This window comes from Haliotis asinina, chromosome 6, assembly GCF_037392515.1.
Source record: "Haliotis asinina isolate JCU_RB_2024 chromosome 6, JCU_Hal_asi_v2, whole genome shotgun sequence".
In the NCBI taxonomy this organism is placed as follows: domain Eukaryota; kingdom Metazoa; phylum Mollusca; class Gastropoda; order Lepetellida; family Haliotidae; genus Haliotis; species Haliotis asinina.
In genome coordinates, this window is record NC_090285.1 from 55027272 (window position 1) to 55049806 (window position 22535).

General features: G+C 39.0%; 1 protein-coding gene across 1 annotated transcript in view; it reads right to left on the reverse strand.

The window, feature by feature from the left end:
• The window catches only part of LOC137286460 (dynein axonemal heavy chain 1-like), a 91977-nt gene that overhangs the window by 61467 nt on the left and 7975 nt on the right, over positions 1-22535 (reverse strand). The window contains exons 12-27 of the mRNA XM_067818344.1: positions 21213-21343; positions 20611-20761; positions 19699-19892; positions 15710-15935; positions 15305-15424; positions 14674-14898; positions 14289-14444; positions 9504-9702; positions 4920-5032; positions 4524-4664; positions 4006-4218; positions 3344-3508; positions 2843-3070; positions 1856-2035; positions 1147-1448; positions 290-406 (exon numbers count right to left, since the gene is read on the reverse strand). Of these exons, the coding sequence (XP_067674445.1) occupies positions 290-406; positions 1147-1448; positions 1856-2035; positions 2843-3070; positions 3344-3508; positions 4006-4218; positions 4524-4664; positions 4920-5032; positions 9504-9702; positions 14289-14444; positions 14674-14898; positions 15305-15424; positions 15710-15935; positions 19699-19892; positions 20611-20761; positions 21213-21343 (2861 nt within the window). The remainder of the gene's footprint in view (positions 1-289; positions 407-1146; positions 1449-1855; positions 2036-2842; positions 3071-3343; positions 3509-4005; positions 4219-4523; positions 4665-4919; positions 5033-9503; positions 9703-14288; positions 14445-14673; positions 14899-15304; positions 15425-15709; positions 15936-19698; positions 19893-20610; positions 20762-21212; positions 21344-22535) is intronic.

The window sequence follows — 22535 nt, forward strand, 5'->3', positions numbered from 1 at the left end:
CATCGGTTAAAATCTGTGCTATGATAATTATTTGATATAAACTGAAAAATATTCACTGTAAGCATCTAGTCAAATTAAACGACAGTAGAACATCTGTGTTGCAACAGAAGCAAGGTGTGTGAAGATGTTGTTTTCAAACCAATACTGGTGGTCTGAGACTACTGATATATCCAACAATCCATTCAAATCAAACAGCCTGGCCGCTTCTTTTAATCACCTCACAGTATATGCATTGTGTACTAAGAACCAGTTCTAACCCAGACTTCCCCAGGTGGATGTGCAGACGTACCTGTCGGTGAGTGGTGTGATGACGAGTCGGCTGGTGTTTCCCAGGTATTCATACCCATAGGGGAACTGAGCGTTGACAGCCCGAGCGTACAAGTTCTCATCCTCCAGCCAGTAGTATCTGAAACATTCAATCTTGTTATTTCTAGCACATCATTCTTCTTACTTCTAGCACATCACAGTGTTACACATAATTTACATTGTTGCTGAATAAATGAAAGTAGGATGGCAACCATCTATCTGTGAGCAATCTTTGCCATCTGTCAGCTTTTTTAAGCGTAGTCTAGTAAAGTTCTTTCAGTACTACAAAAACAAAAGTGTAGTCAATAATCAATATGTTAACTAATCTCATCCTGAAAATGATGTCACTACACATGGACTATCAGTATTAGTTGTGTGGGGACCCGTGAAAATCAAGCGTAGAATATGTCTTCAGCAACCCATGCTTGCCGTAAAAGGTGTCTATGCTTGTCTTAAGAGGTGACAAATGGGATTGAGTGGTTAGGCATGATGACTTGTTTGACACGTCATGGGTACCCAATTGTGCAGATCGATGCTCATGCTGTTGATCACTGGATTGTCTCTGGTCCAGACTCAATTATTTACAGACCGCTGCTATATAGCTGGATTATTGCTGAGTGCGGCGTAAAACTAAACTCACTCACTCACTCACTCAAACCTGAGCCATTGGCAGGACGAGTAGCCACTTTAACCACTAGGCTACCCCAAAACTCCTCCTGCACCTAGGACAAATGGGCCCCCAGCAATCCCCTTGGACAACCTGACTCATTTAGCACTGACTGTAAAGACTGCAACAGCTGGCTTAATCAAAGTTTTTGTCATGTCCCATCATGTACCAACCTGAGCTGACTGATCCATTCAAAGTCATTGGCATTGCTGACATTGGCCTCCACCATCTTGGCCACCACGTCTCGGGCATGGACCTCAATGACAATCAGGGCAGAGAGGGTCATCCTGCCGATCTTGGGGAGGTCAGTTCTCACCAGGTTCCTGAGGTCATCAAGTTGCTTCAGCAGAGTCTGGAACAGATCCTTGAGGTAGTTCTTCTCCAGGGAGTCTGTCACCTCCGAACTCCAATATGTCTGACAGCCTGCGATGACGACCTGACCTGGCCACTGCAGAACCCAATCCGTTCGAGGAACCTGTAACACAGGGATCACATCAGTTCTGTATACATGCATCTCACAGATCATCATTACTCATTAGAAAAAGTGTTTAGCTGTTTCAAGGCATATGCAGCGTTTAAAATACCCACCTGCCCGACCATCCGAAACAGTCTATTTTCAGTCTGAATGTTCAAATTTCAAAACTAAGCTGATCAGTTGTCTGGTAAATATTTCACAATATCAGACAGGTTCTCTTGTCATCAGTTTGAGGTGTTTAAGGGATCATGATAATTATGTTAAAGTACCCCCAACATGTGTACTTTCAGTGTACCCAAACTTAGTGCATTGCCAGTTATTTCAAAGTTACCAGTCTGGGTGTCTGGCTTAAAATTTGAGGAGTTTTAAATAGTGGCATAATTATGGCTATTTTCCTGCCTGCTCACCTCTTTGTAGTGCTGTAATGAATCCTTGATGATCAGCCTGAGACTCTCCTTCATCACTCTTTCTATCTCTGACATCCAGTCCTCCACATTTCCAGTGGGATACATGCTTTCTCGGAATCCCACATCCTCTCCCTCACCAGAGTACATCCGTGTGATCTTCAGATCGTCCTCAAACTTCAGCTGTTGTAGCAAATGGAGACATTAAATCATACCTAATACCTCATCTGCATTATTGAAGTGAAAGAAAAAGCCAGAAATGTATAAGCTGGATTCAGCTAAGGGGTGCCAGTACAAAAACAGTGACATTCATATTGTTTGGTGGCAAATCCATTGCATTACCAGAAATCAGTGACATTGTTTACTGGCCAACCCATCTTATTACGAACCAATCGGAAATCAGTGACATTCTCTTATAAGGCAATCAGGAATCAGTCTGTTCATGGGCTTGGCCTAATTTCTTTCTGGTATGGTTATCCTAAATTTTTATAATTCATTGATATATCATCATTAAATCTGGAGATTGACAGACTTGCTGTGAGTGACAAATAGACCCTGCAAGTATCAGTTGGTTAATGAGTGGAGGTGGCGAGTGGTCCTGTGCATAGTGCTCAGGTCACCATCAGTTGAAGTTAAGCACCGTCGAGCTCGGACAGTCCTTGGATGGGTGGCCATGTTTGGCAGTTTGACTCCTGAGAGTTTCTAGGACTTCGGTCCTGTCCCACAACAAAGCACATGGGAAACATGTGGTCTCACATTAGGCAAGTGAGTTTGTTCAAATTTGCCTCTGTTCACCCAGCAGAAAATGGGTACCCAGTCAGATAGAGTCCTGTATAACCTTCTAGCGCCTAAGAGGCAGCTTGGGTTATCCGGGGTAATGATAATCAGATTCTGATTAGAGCGTCCAGTGAGCAACTAGTTCAGATGGATACTAGGCGCTATATAAGTGAATTATTATCATTATCATGAATACATCAACAAGTCACCTACCCTGGCGATGTTCTCAAAGCACTTGCGAAGATGAGGCTGTACAGCAGTTGGGTCCTTGGTCTGTGACAGAATCTCCAACAGTTCATCATCAGACAGGAAGTAGAATCGTGGGAAGGCATTTCGCTTGGTCTCCAGATACTCACTGAGTCCTTTCTGAACCTGCTCAAGCAGTTTGTTGGACTCACGCAGGTTGTCAAGGAGACGGTTGTCAGGGCACAGAGAGATCACCTGGTAACAAACAATTGTCATGATAGAAGAGCATAGAAGCACGGTAGAAAGAGCTAGCTTCTACAAAGAATAATTTAGTAACTTGGAGAATGTGTAAATTAATAATATTAATTATAATAATGAAGTTTTGCATCCCACTAGATTCCATACACTCGTGTATGCTCAAAGCAGTCCATAGTTCAAAATGATACCTTACGCCATGTACATGTGATGACAACTCAAAATTTAGATGCAATGATCATTGAGCAAACACTCCATTAAGAGGCCTCTCACCTGTGGGTTCTCCTTGGCATTCTTCATGATCTTCCTCCACATCCTCTCCATAGTCTGGTACCTCTTGCTCTCTACAGGCAGCTGTCGATTGATGTCTTCAGAGCTGAAGATGGGCTCCAGATACAGCCATGCTCGCTGGCACTGGAGCCATTCATCAAGCACATCCTGGAGCCAGCAACATTGGAGTTAGTATTAAGTGAATGGCAACCACAGTACAAATCTTGTATGGATCATTCCACAATGCAACCGACTAATGATACAGCTTGAATATATCTTGAATAATAATAGTTGGTAAAGGGTGGAAGTAAAGGATATATAACTTCACTAAATATTGTTGAAAACATGGATGCAGTCACAAAATTCCCAGACAATATACCTGACAATAAGGAAACAGAAGGAGTTCAGATAACTAATCTTTGTTCATGTAAGGAGGATTCCCATCAACAAAATAATTCAAGGGAGCATGAGGGAGGTAGACATTGGATGTGTTTGTAACAATTACCAAAGAGAGCTCCTTCACTTCTGTAATACACATGTACATACAAGTTTCCATCAGGATTTTCCCTAGTACCACCATCATCAAATCCATTAATTATTAAAACTCAAAATGATGTCTAAATTTGGAAGCTGAGATACGAGATGTGACACAGCTGCAGCTGTACCTGTGTGGTCCGGAGCTTGTTCTCCCAGCTGTTGATACGGTCCTCGAAGGGTTTCTTGTAAGGTGAGAAGGACATGCTCTGTGTCATCACAATGTGGTCATCAAGGAGCTGGGAGGTTTCTTCCGAACTCTTTAGGATGAAGGTACCTGTCTCCTTGTACTGAATGATCTCAAACATGACAGGCTCCCATTCTTTTTCCATCTTGTCCAGAGCCTAGAAGCAACATGTCAGTATATATAATGAATATCTCAAAACTCTGCTAAACGCTCCATGTTCAAAGAATTAAACAAGGAACAAGGAAATTCAAACAAAGTATTAAATGGACACTCATCAGTATTTAAAAAGCAAAAACATGCTTGTATTACATGCATTTCAGCATTATTCATGCAAAATCACAAAAAAAACAGCAGAAATAGGCTTCACATTGTGACCATGTGGGCTTTCAGACCCTTCTGACAATGAGCATATGCTATAACCAGACATCTTCCCTAATCTGTCTTAGGGAAAAGCAGACACACCTGTTCAATGGAGTACTCCTTGCCTGCGACCTCTGCAACCTTGGCAATGACCTGAATGTGGTCTTGTAGGTTCATTTCCAGGCACTTCTTGAAGGTCAGGTTGGCCTTGGGTCGGATTGGGAAACCGAGGTCGGAAGACAACTGAAATAATAATGGCAAGATTGTAAACTGAATAAAGGCTTCAGAAAAGAGGAATAGTTTCAAAGTAATATCACTAGCAGACTTGTGCAACTTCGGGAAAACCCATCACACAAGTGGCACAAAGAATTATTATTAGGACAAATCCGGAGGTCAAACTCATGATCATGACATTCTGACACAAGGGAAGCAACTCTGAATATTTTCATAGTTATAATGAAGACAACTGTTGTTAAGACTGTATTGCTGTAGAAGTACCTGCTCCCAATGTCTGTTCCTCATTCCAGGGTTACGCAGACCTTGAATGAGTGGGATGAAGGGTCGGAACTCTTCAATACTGCTCTTAATCTCAGAGGCCACCTGTTGGACACCTGCAGAGATAGCCACAGGTCAGTACTCTAGTTCCTGGTGGAGCACATGCCTTACCACATGGCAAGCATGTACAAGACACCTGACACCAAGTTCCTTTATGAAAATCTTTATAGTTGAAAGATGAAAAATCTGAGACGACAATATAACAAGAGTGACACAGGATCAAGAAGCTCAGAGGTGGAAATGAGATAATGATTACATTCTTTAGAAAAATGTGAAATAGTATATGTAAAAAAAAATCAATACATTGATGTAAGTTAAAATGAAATAAACAGTTCCCATATATTTCCTACCATGAATTTCTACATCTTTTACAATGCTATATCCTGCTATTGTTAAATTCAAATTGTACTTTATTTATGAATAATTTGCAAAGAAACTGTCAATCATACAAAACTGTTAATCAAAGCATTTTAGTATGGACATATATTAGAGAACAAGAATTCCTAAACCCTAAAACTTTTATAAATATTTTTACAATGTGTGAAATAGGTATCACCGATTGTAGACAACACGTAGCACAATAAAACAACAAACAAGCAGACACACAGAGCCCAGTAAACATACACATACACTGCAATGTCTGGTATATAGCCATATACTGCAGACACATACTGGTCTGCCTGTGAACAACTTGTATGGGCACTGGGCAAAAGAATAACGACAGTCCTCAGTGCTAGAGTAATGTTCATACGTTTGGATAAATAAACTACTCAATTTTTCATAGGGATATTGCTAATATTTTGTACCCCAAATGTTTATTTAACCTAAACAAGATTCACTGTATCAGAATACCTGTCAAATGGGAAAGAAGGATTATGTACATATATACATATATATATATTGGGCGACTTGACATGTATATCAACAGAGTACCAAGGAGTATCATCAAAGTTTGGTAAGATCCAAGGATATGGTGCCACTACACCAAGGATGAGTCTGGGATTTGAACTCACTGCCTGCAGATCCTGTTAGTGAAACAACATATCTGTGCATGAACAGTATTTCAGTTATATCACAGTGCTAACATTGGTCACAAAATGTTTCCACTTTGGTGACACCCAAAGGCAAACAGAACAAAATTTGTAATCAGTCTGAATCTTGAATGCAACCTACAGACCCTTTCAGCTAAGTCAGGTTAGTCTGTGGTTGGTGCACCCCCAAATTGCTGGGAAGCCCAAACACTGGAGATGTCTTGAGACAAACAAACTACACACAAACACATGCTGGACAAGACAGTATTAGTCCAAAATGCAAATTACCAGCATATCAGTATCTCTAAAAATGTTCCAAGACACAACATGATTTCTAAACTAATGTCATCTCTCTGAACCACATTCCAATCAACGAAACCCATCTCCTGCAAGCCCTGCTAAACAGGGTACATATCTATATGCAATCTACCCTCTACCTCCAATGTCACAGTTAGTTGACACTAGATCATTCAGTATACTAATTCTCTAAGTGAAAACACAGATTTTGTGTTGGCAACCACTCACCCCTTACATAGGGAAACTTCTTCACTGTTCAAAATTTCAAAGTATCAACACTAAATTTTATCTCATGTCAACAAATTCAATGAATGATTTACAACATACAATGTAATATCATGGTCATTTTAATCTGCAGACATGATCCATTTACACTGTAACCTTTTTCTGTGATTCACATGTGAGCATAAATATGAGCTGAAGATCATTTAGAACAGCTTGAGCACCAGGATGCTTATAATAATGTCAAGGTGAAGGTCATGGCTTGACACTAATCTAGGTGAAGGTCATCATCGTTCTCAAAACATTACAACATGACAAAAATGTTGTAAGATAATTGAGAAATGGCATCATTGAATAAATAAATGACATTGATATCAATGACCTACTGACAAAATGACCATGATCTCACATTTACACCCACACACAGTAAGCAGGGTGGTTGATGGAGGACAGGCCGGGGTGGTTGATGGAGGGAGGGGTGCCATAGGGGACAGGGAGACAACTGAGTTGCAGGACAGTTCTACAAAGCATTCTTCCTTAACTATCTCCCATACTACAATGTTTAGCCTGGAGAAAGCCATAGCAAGGTGACCCTTGGTGGATTTTACACAATAGCTTGGCAACACTTTTCTCATATTTTGGTTCATAGATTGACTGGAGGCAATCACCACTATCTTCAAGTAAATGGTTTCATTTTCAGTTTGCCTGATGGTTGCATCTGGTGGGTTCCACAAATAGAAGAAATTGCAACAGTAAAATAGTTAAATTGCGAACACTAATTAATCAAATGCACAATATCTATGATGACTGGCAACAAGTACTGAATGGAGACTGGAAGCTTCCCTCAAACAAAAAGAAATCTGTAAAACCCTACAACTAAATGCCAAGTGAGATAGAAAATTTCTGTAAACCATTATATGGAAAAGTGTGGAGACAGAAGAGGAATCGACAATTATCAAGGGTCTAGAAGGGCTTCAAAGCAAATATGAAACTATATTTGAAACAAGAATAGGGATCAGGAAAATTCTGGCAATAGTTGCTCTTTACTTGTCAGGAAAAAACAACATCCATGGCTGATTTTATTGTGGAAATGAAGCAGCTCACAACAGAACATAGTAACTGTGAAAGTTGAGGGACTTTCCAGTTTATGTGATCTACATCATGTGATCATGATAAACACCAGTGATGATACCCAACAATAACAAGCCAGATATTCATGCCTTACAGGATGGAGGTATGCTACAGTTTCAGTATGTGTTAAATTGCGATCTTTCATAGTTTCACTCGATATTTAGTAAAGGATGTCTGCTGATTTGTATTGAGAAAAAATACATACTTCATGTGTATCAGAGGGATGCACAAAAGACGCGACCTGGATTACAGCCTGGTCAGCTTGACCTGAGCTACTCTACATACGCATGACCCTGGCACAAATGGACGGTTGAGGAAACTTCATCAAATAGGGGAGCAGAGAATGACCTTGTCTCAGCAGCTCGGACACACTGACAATCAGCTGACAAAGGTGCACCCCTTCACAATAATAGACCAAACCAGTTGAGACATGGTCGTGTAACGCATTAGTATTCATTTGATCAGGTCAAGCTAAACAAGCTGTACCAGCTGTCAGATTTTCATTTAAGGTGGCTGAGTGGGATAGATTGCTGACTTTATGTGCTGGCAATTAGGTACCTGACTCAAAAGAGTGAGGGTTTGAAACCTGGATGAGATCATATTTAACAATATGTTACTTTCGTTGAGAGTTAGCTTCCTTGTTGGAACTAATTTGAGCTCACTATAGAAACTTAATATATTGTCTGAAATAAATACTAGTGGTAGTAAGTCAGTGTACACAAAACCAGCAGACATCCTGACCACAGATATCATCACCCTTGATTGTACAGTGTAATACATCTCAACTCTCTAATGATAGAAAAAGTGGATCTAATCACCTTCAAAGCTTTGTTTCAGAAGACATGGCACCATTTTTCCTTGAAATCATTAGCATCCCACAGTTTTGGTTCTAAACATGATTTGTCATATCCATAAACTCAAACAAAAACAATATGTCTCCCAACCCTTTAGGAATTAGCCTTCAGGAAAGTCCTTATGCTAAAGCTCACTCGCATCTGTATTTGTAAGCAGCAAGGCAAATTGTGCTCTGGTGTCATTGCTTTGGTCCAATCATGAAGGAAGAGAGTAAGGTCATTGGATGGTTATTTTTAGCAATATGTTAATCAGCTTTGGTTGCAACTGGGTCCATTATTTGCCTAACAGCATGGAGATGTAATAAACTGGTTAATCAAGTTGGGATATCATCCTCTAATACCAGATTATGTGCAGTTCCACAAGGGCAGGTGTAGATGATGTTTGCGGACATCCTACAGGAATCAGCTGTGTTGTTGTGGGGTGTGCATGTCACAGGGGTTGTGTTCTTGTTGCCGTGTTGCTGGACAGCCACACACGTGCCTTGGTGGCAGCAGATGGGCGTGAATCACGACATCACAGCCACTGATAATGTTTAACTTGCAATGTGGTGACAGAGTGAATATGACAGATGACAGTCGACTGGGTTCATCACTGTCACTGCTGCTGTCAGGATCCTCATCTGAGCAGCCATGTGGTAAAATTGTTGTTTAATGTGATTATACAGCATACAAACAAAACAAAATTTCATTTCAAACTAAAAATACTATCATAAAGCCATCAAAGTATAAATCCTGTTTGTCTAATGCAGAAATAAACCAATTTTTTTACTACATACATAACTAGTTTTCTTTCATGCAGCATACTGACCTAAAGACTATTTTCATAATCCCTACATACAGAAAAATTATACAGAAATAATTCCTTTACCCCCAAAAAAACACATTAGAATAAATATATCCTGAAATACAAAATTGTAGATAACAAGGTTTTGAATGTAATTGGCAATGGAGAAAAACTGAAATTAGTCGTGACATATACAGCTTATGTGTACCTGGAATATCTTGGAAGATCTTCACCGACTTGTGCATGGTTTTGTAAGCCTCGTTCACATTTTTCTCCACATCTTCAGCATTGATAGAGGTGAGAGGGTCGTTGTTCCAGCTGTCATTCCATCGTTGCCAGTCGGACACAGTGATCCACAAATTGCGGAATGGATCAAAGTCCCTGACAAGCTTTGCCAGCTTGTCGTACTAGAATAACAAACATACCTCATAACGTGCAGGAAGCAGACTAATGTTATAGACACTAAACAGCTATGGGTAGGTTATATAAGGCTCTACACCCTGCATCAGAGTTTTTTGCCTTCCAACATTGCCTTTGTCTGAACAATGGTGTAAGGAGACCATACTCCAATACAGGGAAGTGTTGACAGAGGACACCACTTGCTCTTTAATTCTTCATGAAAATAAAGTTGATTTTCATTAAGGAAAAAGAAGAAATACAGATGGCTGAAGTATAAATAGGGCTACTTTCTTGAAAAGTTTGGGTAAATTTTGTCATAAAAGAATTTTTGTAGGGATGAATGTAAAAGGAAAAAGAGTGTATTTTTTCCACTGGAAATTTTCTTTGCACATTTATCAGTGTTGCTGGGTTTTTTTCACAGCTGAATTAATGTCTCCATGTTCTGACTGAGGGAGGTGGTTGTCGTTGTGAAATCTTGCACATGCTTGAAGGTTTTACACATCTAAGAAAAGACTACAACACTGAGCTAAAGCACACGTCTATAATAAACAATAACATTCTGCTGAACAGATCTGTCTGCCATTTTTTAGTGTCATGCAAAGATGAATCATATTTTCCATGTTGTTTTATCACCCAGTCTGCAATATCCAAGCCACATGACTGTGACATGTGCATCCAGTTACCATGTCATGCAATAACATTAGAATGAGATCAAGATCAAGTTCAGCAGTTTTCCATTTTTATCACAGTTAGTGAGTTGAATGAGGAAGGAAAGCCAAAAGTGAAGAAGATGTCTACCATTTTGGGGGCATGGTCAGACAAACCTGGAAACATGATTTTTATGAATCATGATCCAAATCCACAGACTTAGGTCCTCAAGGGAGGCAATTCTGGTCTGTCTTCAGAACCTATTACGTCAAAATTTCCTTTCTTTGCTTGTTTTTCCATACGGTCATTGTGAAATAAACATTTTTCATCTCTGACAGAAAACATGTAAATGCAACAGGTCTGTCTAGCTGGAAATATGGAAGTATCCATCTTGATTCAACAGCTCATAATTGTTCAATCATGACAATAATTAAAAAGGCATAAAAAATACATGAACATGTGCTTGACCATAATTGAGATAATTTGACAGTTGCTTCAAGATGAATAGACAAGAATGGTGCATAAAATGTAAATCAACATCTAAACAAGAACGTGTTCATATATTGTATTTGATGAAGCAACTAAATCATCTATCTTAAATCAGATTCCCAAATCCATTTGGGGTGGGAGCAGAAAGAGCACATACTCATCTCCAGACCCACATTTTAAGACCAGATCCTTGTTCCACTTGTCATGGGTATTTTATAAGTCAGGAAACATGCATCTGAATCAAAACACTAAATATCTGGTTTGTTTTCTCTGTTGTTTTGTGCCCAATTAAGGACTACCAATCCAAGAACTACCCAATCTACTTTATATGTTTGACTTGGGTTGTTTTGCTAGTTCTAAACTGTGAGATGATAGGTTTGAAAGGATCATGGTATTTTCTGATTTCATATGTGAAGACAGGTATTAAATATTAGATGTAATGTTTCAAGGAAGAACTTTGTACAAGTTATGCAAACAGAAAACATGCATAAGATATTTGCCATAGATATATATATAGAGAGAAAAATACTGAAAAAGAGCATAGTGAAAGCATAAATTTTGCAGTGAGTGAAATCTCTGAAGTCTAGATCTGGAGACTAGTAGTATGTTTGTGCATTTCAGTTTGTCAGTAGACAAGTGAAAGGTTCTCAAGGACGTAAAATTCAGTAACTAGATATCTACATGCTGCTGTATGGACCAGATAATGTGTTTGACATTTTTCAACAAACAGTGCAGTTTGTTGGACAAAATCTGATTGGGGTTGAAAAAGACACTGGAACCGCCAGTCAAAATTCTGGTTTTATTCTGGTCAAAATTCTGGTTGTTTATACTAACATGACGACCATGCACAAGGATACCTACATGGGCTATAACTGGTATTGCATTTCATCTGGATTGTTCTATTTAAATGGTATTTATCTACATCCTTGTAATTCTTATTAATAATTCAGAATTTGTACATTCAGATTTATATTTTCAGTTGTATTTAAAGTTGAACGTTTATGATACATATCATACAGTTAGATTTTAACAACATGGATGCATGTGATATCATGTGCTGCTACACCTATCAAACCTTGGCTTGTATTTTGGTAAACCTGCACTAACGCCTAGATTCAGGCGAATTTTTCAAATTACCCCTACTTGAATTTGACTGTTAGTATTATTTGTGCCTTCCAATCCAGACTCAGTGCTCAGTTGGCAATATCAACATCATGGCCAATTACATTGATTATGACCGAGTTTGGAGGAAATTCAACATTGACACACACTAAATCCTTCAAAATCTTTGATGGACAGGATGTGTTCATGTCCACAGACTGGGAAATGGCAAGTCTCCCATAACATCTTCATTTTACTTACTTTGATGCTTGGATGGCAGAAAATTAAGATTGTGGTGATCATGGTAATAGATCCAGTGTTTACCAAAATACAAGCCCTGGCAATATAGAGAATGGTGGCCATGTTTCTGTGATATACTGTGGACTTAGTGAACATCATGCAGCCATGAATAGGCAAAAATCTTTGGAACTTTCTTGCTCAACAAGCATTGTTCCAGCTATATGACAAAGACTTTTGATGTCGACGTACCAGAGATCAAAATTGTGAGTAACAATACATAATGTAGTGGTACAATGACAACCTATCTACGATATCACAGAATTTGACAAGATGATCCAATAAGTCCTCCTCAGATAAACTCTAACGACAATCCCCAGACTGTTAAACATAAGGGATGATTTTCAATACAGGAACAGGTCCATCCCTGATTGTCCCTGACTTGGCAAAGTTCTTAGTCAATTTGCTGCCTGTGATATTCAACTTCTTAGGGACGAATAAGAAAATAAGATATTATTAAAATGCTACAGAATGATTACATGTTAAATACCTCTTAAAAATTTCACTGTTATACTAGGTGCAGTAATGAATATGTGGACAATTATAAGTGAAATATCAAAATGTAGAATTATTTTCTGATATGGAAACATGTCCACATTGTTAACGTGCATGCTATATTGCACTGGCTACATGTGTAATGTAGATGCAGAAGCATATAGTATTGATATATAAGTTGTGATACACACATGCATATGTAAACTGCAGTACATGCTCTAGGCTGTGTGTGATACAGTGTAGTAACATGCAGTGATGGCTGAGGTAGGATTTGTTATGGTAGTAAGATAGATCAACAATCTTGTACAAGGACATTGACGTCATTTTACACAGTTGGAAGATGGGACTCGCATCTGCAGAACTTCTATACTGAGACTGTATAATGTCCATTAAGATAATACAATGTCCATTAAAATACAATAATGTCCATTATTACCACTAAATGTCCACTCAGATAGTATAGTATCCATTAAATAGTGACATGAAAACATATTATATAATGTCTACCAAAATGGTAACCTTTTAGCTATATGTCCTCAAAAAGCGTACCATGACAGGTGAGAGTAAAATGTCCACCACGGTAGTATACTGTTGATATGTCAAAGAAAATGGTAGAACACCTACTGAAGGTAATGATGTCCATAAAGTTCTTACAATGTCCACTAAGTAAACTGTAAAGGTAGTATGATGTCCGCAGGTAGATGATGGACCTCTGAGACAGTAGGCGGTATATTTCTGAGGTATGACGTCCATCAAGATTGTGAAATGTCCACTTAGATAACAAAATGTCGACTGAGAAGTTTAACATTCTATGAGTTAACAATGTTCGTCACAGTTTTGTAAAAAGTGCAGTGAGGCAGTATACTGTTCAGCAAGACAGTAAAATGTCCCGTGATGCAGTGTATTGTGTATTGAGGTATCATAAAGTCCACTAAGATGGCATAATGTCCATTCAGAAAGTAACATATCCATTTACCTAAGATAATGTTCAATGGGAAGTAAATATAACTCACTATCCATTGGGATAGTACATAGTCCATGGATACAGGCTAATGAACGTCAAGACTGTATGAATGTAGATCTATGTAGTTTTAAAATCTGTGACTGAAGCTGTGGCCATGTGACATTCCATCTGTGACATTCTGTGGCAATCTGTGATCATGCAAGTCAGCATTCCCCATGAACATGAATGTGTCTTCTATATCAGTTGTTTAAATGACAGTAGTAAATTGGATGCAGAGACAAATCCAGGTCCTTACAATTTTCCTAAAGGGTCTTGGTCTCTATAAATGTGGCAGCAAAAACAAATAAAGAAATATCAGTAAACCGTGAACAGGTGCCAACACAGCTGAAATGGAATAATATTAGTTGTGTATGCAAGTTGTGACACTTCAGAGAAAAAACCTGCAACAAAACTGATCAATGCGTCAAAAGCGCACACAAATAACAAGCGCCATCTTGCTGGTGTTGCTGTGAACAAAATCCAGTGATGCAAACCACTCGAGATGGAGCTTGCAAACCAGCTGGAACCAGGCCATGGCCTGATGGTTGGATAGAGACTCACATTGGACACGGGCATTCCAAACAGCCTCTCTCTGGTGTTGTAAGTCTGGGCCAGAGTTTGGGCTTCCTTCAGCTGTTTGTGGACTCTGCGGACCTCATTTGCAATCTCATGAGCCTTGGAGATGTCTGTGTGGGCAGCCATGCCAGCGACAACCATCTGGAACAACCCATATACAACTCATGAATACTGAGGTTACTGGGACGATGCTGAGGAATGTTACCACTAAAGATGACAAAAATTTGATACAGTTCTTCAGAATTATGATCTAGAAACTTTGGACATTTGGGCATTTAATCCAAAATTGTTTCAAAATGCTCTATAGGGATACAAATAAATCAACATGTGGGTGTTCCAGTATCAGTTCTTTCATTGTCCAAAACTATACCTGCAAAGTATCAAGTCTGTCTTCAAAGTTTGTTTGGTCAGATGACTGCAGCTTGCGGAATCTCTCTTCATCTTCATCCAGTTGTTGATTTGTCTGCTCCATCTGACGCTCGATCTTATGAGGCCAGCCAATAGCTGTCCACTTAGCATTGAAGTCGTCTGTTGACAGGTTGTAGTAGAACTCCTCTATCAGCTCATAGTCTGTCATGGCCTTGTCAATGAGTTCCTACAACATAGACAAAACTTCCTGTGTGTACTGCAACAGCAATACTCTAGTCATCACATTCGACAAGACAGGCCAGTAGCTGAAAGAGTGGACAATTACCCATGTGACTAGGGTCTGATCAGCATAATCAACAAATACCCTGATCCACACAGTGTTGGCAAGGGAAGACTAATTAAAACTCTGTGATTTATCATAGACATAAAAATGTTTTAGCACAACCTGTGAATCTGGACACGAGTCACATATTTTGACCATACAACCATACACTTCTTGGCTCTTACAATTATTCTGCATTACTTCCCTAGAATTTTATTAATGTGAAAATGGTTTATGGTGATTCATTCAAAAGTTCCAAAGAATTTGGTGAGACCTGTAGTTTGAGGTAAGCGGTGGTTTGTCAATTTACCTGATGTTCCTTCAGCTTGTCTGGAATAGTCTTCATCCATTCCTTCATTTCTGACAGTTCCTCTATACAGTTTGGCTTCTCATACAGCTTCCGACTGAAGGCCTTGAACTCCTCACATGCCTGAACAGTATCATTAGCTGATTAACCTAATGATCGCCATACATAACCACATTGCTGCTGCTGACCATGCAGACAAAGAAGCTGGGATTTTTAAAGAGACAGCATAATGTTCTGAGGCAGCATCAAAACGTCAAAGTACTGAAGGTAAACTGCAGGTTTACAGGACATTTATTTTAGATTTATGTGTAAAACCTGAAACAAATTATCCCTCCAAATAATATCTGGAACAAATTATAATTTCATAATATCAAATGTGCCACCATTATATCAATTGTTTTGACTCACATCATCTGCCTGTTTCCGAAGCTGCCTTGCAAGGAGCTCCAGGACTGCATTGCTCAGATTCTTCCTTTTCTTGGACAGCGCCTGCCTCACGTTTTCAGTGTTCACCCAGAAAGGTCCGATGATGATATTGCTGGGCAGTGTTGATTCAAGCACTTCTTTCTCCTGTAAGTGCATCTCCACCTCTTTCTTGACCTCTGCTGCTGTATGACCTTCACCTTCGTATGTTCTGGAAACAATCACAGTGTTGACAATTAAACAATGTTCACTGGTGTGACTGACCATGCACTTCTGTATTGAGGTGCTGGTCCTGTGACTGAAAGCGCTGTTCCATCTGTGAAGGTGCTGGTCTGTAGGGGTTAGTGACATCGGTTAGCTTTAGTGCACTTCACTTACCTTACATTAAACCAAGCAACTTCAGCATACGTTCTTAACGACAGATGCAACACAAAAACATGGTCTGTGGCATATAAAGGGCTAACATAGGACATCAGAATGCTCCAAACAGTTGTACATGCTGCATATAGGAGAGACACACAGGTTCTTACCTCACCATCCAAACCAGGCCGTTTGTAGATGTGTCTGATTATCATAGCATCGCATTATATAGTAACAAGCAAGCATGATGGTTCTTTAAACATGTTCTGACTCTACATCTTATTGCCTGCCTGCAAAGTTTAAGTCGAGTTTTGGGTCCATCAATTTTCCAAGTCTTACAGTACTTGAATCTAGTGACCCTTAAATCCTAAGGAGTTATAACAATGACCCCTGATTTTCTTTCGAATGACAACTACAGGTTAAATCAATAATATCCAGTATACTGGCCAGGAGTAGAAACATAATATTGACATTAAGGGTAATCTAAAAGGGTGCTGGTCCCTAAACCCTTGAAAATTGCAGGGTTGTGATACATATGAAATGAACCTCTTGCGTTTCATGCCATTGTAATACCTTATTTTCTTATAATCATTAACACTAGAGCTAATTCATAGCTCATAGCTTAATCTTTGACATAAACACAACTACTCATGGTTGAAGTTTCTGTTTTAGAAAGAAACTTGTTTATGGACAGAATAATGGAAATCTAGAAAAAACAGAACAGATGTTCCTGTTCAAGAGTCTTACTTTCAAACCACAACCTACGAAAAATCTGAGATTGTTTTCTTCTACAATGTATCATGACAATAATGAGAGTTAATGAAGTTTAAAAAGGGTCATAAATGAATTATATCTGTGAATTACTGGTAAAGAATATTGATACTAATGCATATTTCATTTTCATTATCTCAGTAGTTACAATGATGAATCAGTATCAGCATGCTGAAATGATTTTTTTTCTTATACTTGAAAAAATATGGCAGGCAGATCAGTAAAAGAATAAGTAAAATTGGTCTGGCCTAAAGTAAAATAACAAACTTTGAAATAACAATTTGCTCAAAAGCACTGCATAGGTTTTTTGGCCGCTGCATATTTCTCACAAAGAGAATAAACCTGAGATGTGAATGCATAACTTGCCATCCACTGTAAAAACAGAAAATATTCAGCTTTATATCAATGATATATATATAAGCATTTAACAATTTCCATTAACCAGTCCAACGCAAACAGTTTTATACAAAATAAACAGAAAAATCTGCCTTGCCAAACATTTTTGAAACGCTGCATTCAACTGATAGTGGGCAAATACTTTAAACTACTGTGAAATGTGTTCCTGTGTCCTCTATATATGGATCAAGTGTAGTATGAAGACTGTTTGTAAATCTGCAGCTACTGGCATATGAAATTTAACCCTGTCCTCAAAACAATGTAACACTTCTATATATTTCAGTTACCTGTGTTGTTCCAGTGATGACTGATCACTGATTAGTAAACCTGTACTGATGTACGTAGTGTAGACTGATGTTTCATGAATAAAACATTTAGCTTTAAATGCTTAACAATTAAATTAATTTCAGTGCATAAATCCACATTAACACAAACATTAATTTTCACAAATTTGACATTCAACTTTCCTGGAAAAAATTTGTTGGATTGGTTGGAATATATCAAATGTCACTGTCTGGTGCAAATCCAACCATTTGCAACACAGGTAACTATGGTGTATGAGTGTATGGAAACAAGGAGTCCAACATTTTGGATAGAATCTGTGATAAGAAGCCCAGTGTGAGGCATGCCAGTGAGGTGAAGCAGAGTCATATTGTTTGTGCATAATGTGCTGGTTGATACTTAGAGTTCACAGATTGTAATGTAAAACAGTCTGATTGCAATAAATGAGTGATGAAGAATAATTGATGATGCAAAGATGAGGATGCAGACAGACTAGAAGAGTATGTGGAAGATCTCACCCCTCATTCTCTTGTATTTCACTTTATGAAGTTCAAATTGTCAGGATTTATGTCAGTATTGTAAATCACAATTCAAGATACGCAACATGCTTTCATGAACATTTTCATACAAACATAGGTTCTGATCAAGTTATATCTAAAACATCAGTAACCTGATTGAATTTATGAATATTGTGCATAGATTTCATGAATAATTCCAGAATTAAATAAATCATCCAAAGCTGATAACTGCATATTCTAGGCTAAATGTTTTTTTATATACAAAATGCAACAGAAAACTGTCGTTTTTGAGCACTTTCTTTTCTATTCTATAGCACCAATGCAATACCAGTCATTGTTTGAAATTACTGACAAATGTAATAAATATGGTTACATGATGTAACAATAAATGATTGACGTCACACCATACTGATGACACAGTGAACTGGTTCATACCAGTCGGATGCTCACAGGCGTGTCACAAGGATGACAAGGTGAAGGTCAAGGACTGTGAACTATACAAGATGGCACTCACCTCAAATGTTCCCTCATTTGCCTTGTTGCATTGTACGACAACACATACTGTATATCAGGGAACCAACATGAACACACCACAGCTAAATCTGACAAACAAGGATAAGTTGAGAACCAGCCTGACAACTGACCCGCATTAGCACATATAATTGCTGCCTGTTTGCAATTACAGTTGTGAAGGGGCCGCAGGTTGTCCGCAATCAAGTGTAGTGAGATGGGCGAAGTGTGTGGCGGAATCAATTTCATTGTCATGCACTGCATGTGCACTACCCTACCCTACATCTGCTCTCATGGTCACAAACATAATGGGTTTGCTCATTGCTACTTGTTGTAAACATGCTCTCTGCATCAGTCCAACTTATCTTTGTTTGCCAGTAACTAGCTTTACCCACCAATTTAAATTGATTCATAAACCTCTGATCAAGAAATAGAATAAAATATGGTGATCATTAATTGATGAAGACTGTGACATGTATTAAAATTAAAACAAAGTCATATTTTAAAGGTATGATCCAAACTCAGTGATGATGTTTATTGCTATCAAATGGATATTTCCAGGATAAGACATGCAGCAATGTACTTGTTTATTTTTGCAACTGATGACTTTATTTCAAGAGTCAAGGACTAGGTTTATAGATGGTAATGACCATTAATGCAGTTTAATCCTAATATATTCCATGGAATGAGTAAAAACTTTATCATTCAAGGAACCTAATGAATGCATTTATTCATCATAATGAGTGACAGCTGCATTTCATGACATGCACTCACTCTGTTCACCCAGCATGAAATGGGTACCCGGTGGGATGTCATGAGACTATAACCTTCTAGCACCTCAGAGACAGCATGGGCTGTGGTGGTAAGGAACTGTGGAATTCTGTTAGTGGTTTGCGCAAGTTTTGGTGTGGATATTAGCGCAATATAAAAATCTATATTATTGTTATTGTTATACATCTGACCAATTGCTTGAAACATATCAGTGGGTTAATAAACCAGAATCTCACAGCAAAATTAAGTAATCTCAAATGAGAACACAGACAATACGTTTCAACGCCATCCAGGAAACATTAGTCATGATATACATAAGTCATCACACAACAACCCTGTACCAACAGATGTGGAGCCAGCACTCACTTGATGTAGGCATTGATGTCCAAGTTCATCAGCTCAAGGTACTTCTCATACTCCCGTGCATACGCCTTCATGGGGATAACGGCCTGGCGGATGGCGTTACAGATAGTGTCACGCAGTTCCTCCACTGGGGGCTCATGCTCTCCCACAGACTCCAGGAGTGGAGTTCCAGACCAGAAGATGTCCTCAAGGATGTACTAGAAGAAGAAGTGGAACTCAGTGAGTACCAAGTGGGTTGACGACAATGAATGTTCAATGCTGTGAGAATTCAATTTAAATGGTGGGCTGTTGGTTTGTTTGTTGTTTCACACCACACTCAGCAATATTCCAGCCATATGGCAACAATCCAGTCTGGGCCAGACAATCCTGTGGTCAACATCATGAGCATCACCACACAACTGGGATACGATGATATGTGTCAACCAAATCAGTGAGTCTGACCATCTGAATGCTTTAGTCACCTCTTGCAATAAGCATGGGTTGCTGAAGACCAATTCTAACCTGGATCTTCAGTTGCCCATTCATCATATTGGCTATATAATTCATGGGAACATGCAAAACATAATAAAGACTTCTGAAATATTTCCATAACTTTCAACCTTATAATTTTTGTAGGCTTTGTCCTAATTATACAAGTGGTTTAGAGTTAACAGGAACAGATCGGAATAAATACCCATACTTGGCACTCCTGACAAGAAACAACCAATTCCAAGATTCACTGTAGAGAAACAGTAAGCATGATAACTAGCTTCTGACACTGTTCCCCAGCAGAGCATATATTTGGTCTTCAGCAAGACTAAGACCTAACCTTAAACATCCCATCCATCCAATATCATCCGAGCCAGTTGACACTATCCCAGCCATTCTAAAATGTCTGAGGAATCAAAATGCTCAAATTATTCTTTCTTCACCCACCTTTTCAAGCTGGGGGACATTCTGTGTGGAGAGGATTCCACGGTCAAACAATGAGATGAGGGTGGTTTCAAACGATGTGAGGTTGGTGCTATAGTGAACGCCCTGGTTGTCAAGGGTCAGGTCAACAAGGAACAATGCATTCCTCTTTGGCCTGAAATCATCATAACATTAGCTATAACAATATAACATGGAGAGGCATGGTTATTACATAAACAATACATATGACAGGATATGTTCTTGTGTGAGCAGCTCAAAGGGACAGATACCAGTGTGCGAGATATAGATTTACTTGAATGAGCTGCTTGAGAGGATCTACTGTTGTGGAGTAATGCCTGAATGAGGTGTCAATGGGTACTTACTCGAATGAGCTGCTTGTGAGGATCTACTGATGAGGTGTAATGCCTGAATGACATGTTGATGGGTACTTACTCGAATGAGCTGCTTGTGAGGATCTACTGATGGGTACTTACTCAAATGAGTTGCTTGTGAGGATCTACATCTGAACAGATACCAGTATGATTTTTGGATGGAGAATTATATCTGTATGGGCTGCTCATGGAGGCTCACATGAATGAACTGTTCATGAATGGATGTGGACTTACTTGAATGAGCTGATGATGACATCAGGCCCCCAGACAAAGCTGTCCTCCAGCTCAAGCGTGGAGTGGCATGCATCGACCACCATCTGAGTGAAGTTGACCAGGGAGTCCTGCACCAGGTACCTCAGCGAGTCCTGAACACAAACATCAGCATGTTACACAACACTTGTCCATTATCTTCTAGGGATACATATCATACCAGCTCAATAATCAACTGCCTTCAAATTCGATCATTTTTGTGCCAAAAGTTGATAAAAGTTCTAAACAAAAGTCAAAATGTTTCAACACTGAAGTCAACAAAATTCTTAAGATTCAGAGTATGTGATCAGAACTTTTTGCATATATCTTCAATCTCTAGACAGGTTTTCAATCTTTAAAGCTGAACTGTGACTTTAGAGTTGACAACTGATCACAAACATCCAAGGCTACCCCTTTACATGTCACGTCAGAAGGTCCAATTAAATGACTAAGAAGTTGACAGTAGTCAGTCAGAGAACAACTTTCTCAAGCATCAAGTTTCAAAATGGCGACTTCCATTCCATACTAAGCCTTGAATTTTGCTTGCATACTTATTGATTCAAAATAAACAAAAGAATATTCTGGAATGTTGTGTAGATAGTTGACACTGAAGGACAGCATTCCCTGGGAGTGTTTTCTGTTTGGAATATTTATCTGAGTGAAGCAGCAGACAGACAATAGTTTTGAATTTCAGGACTCTACGTGATTACCTTTTCATGGCTACATGATCTGAAAACATGTTACACCTGTTACTTTCTTCATCATATAGACACTTTGATTCTGATGTTAAAGTTGTTTGAATGTGATTTATGCCAGCATGTATATACATCTGTGTTCAGCGTTTGGCATCACAGAGACGATTGTCTCTAGAACTAAAGACCTAAATACACACAGTTTGTCTCATTCATGTTCTTTATCGATATAGCGTATATATCAATGCCACTAATATATTCCCAAGGCGCTGGTATTTTTCCCCTCGATCACTGGATGTCAATCTCAATGGCACATCGTGTTACAGTCTCATCACCCTGAGGAGTATACCACTATTGCAGCATCTAGGCTCACTGAGTTACTGTGGCTTTCTCATCCTTATGAGGTATCCATTCACAGTTGGGTGGACTGTAACACACAGTCGTAGTACTGTGTCAAAGTTTTACTGCATGTTGCTGTACCTGCAACTAGGTGATTGCACATATTCATGTGGCCACCATCTGCTCATATACCAACAGATCCATGGGTTCTTTTAAATGCACAGGGTTTCTTGCTATACAGTATGGGTTGTGACATCACTGAAAGAGACTGCCTATG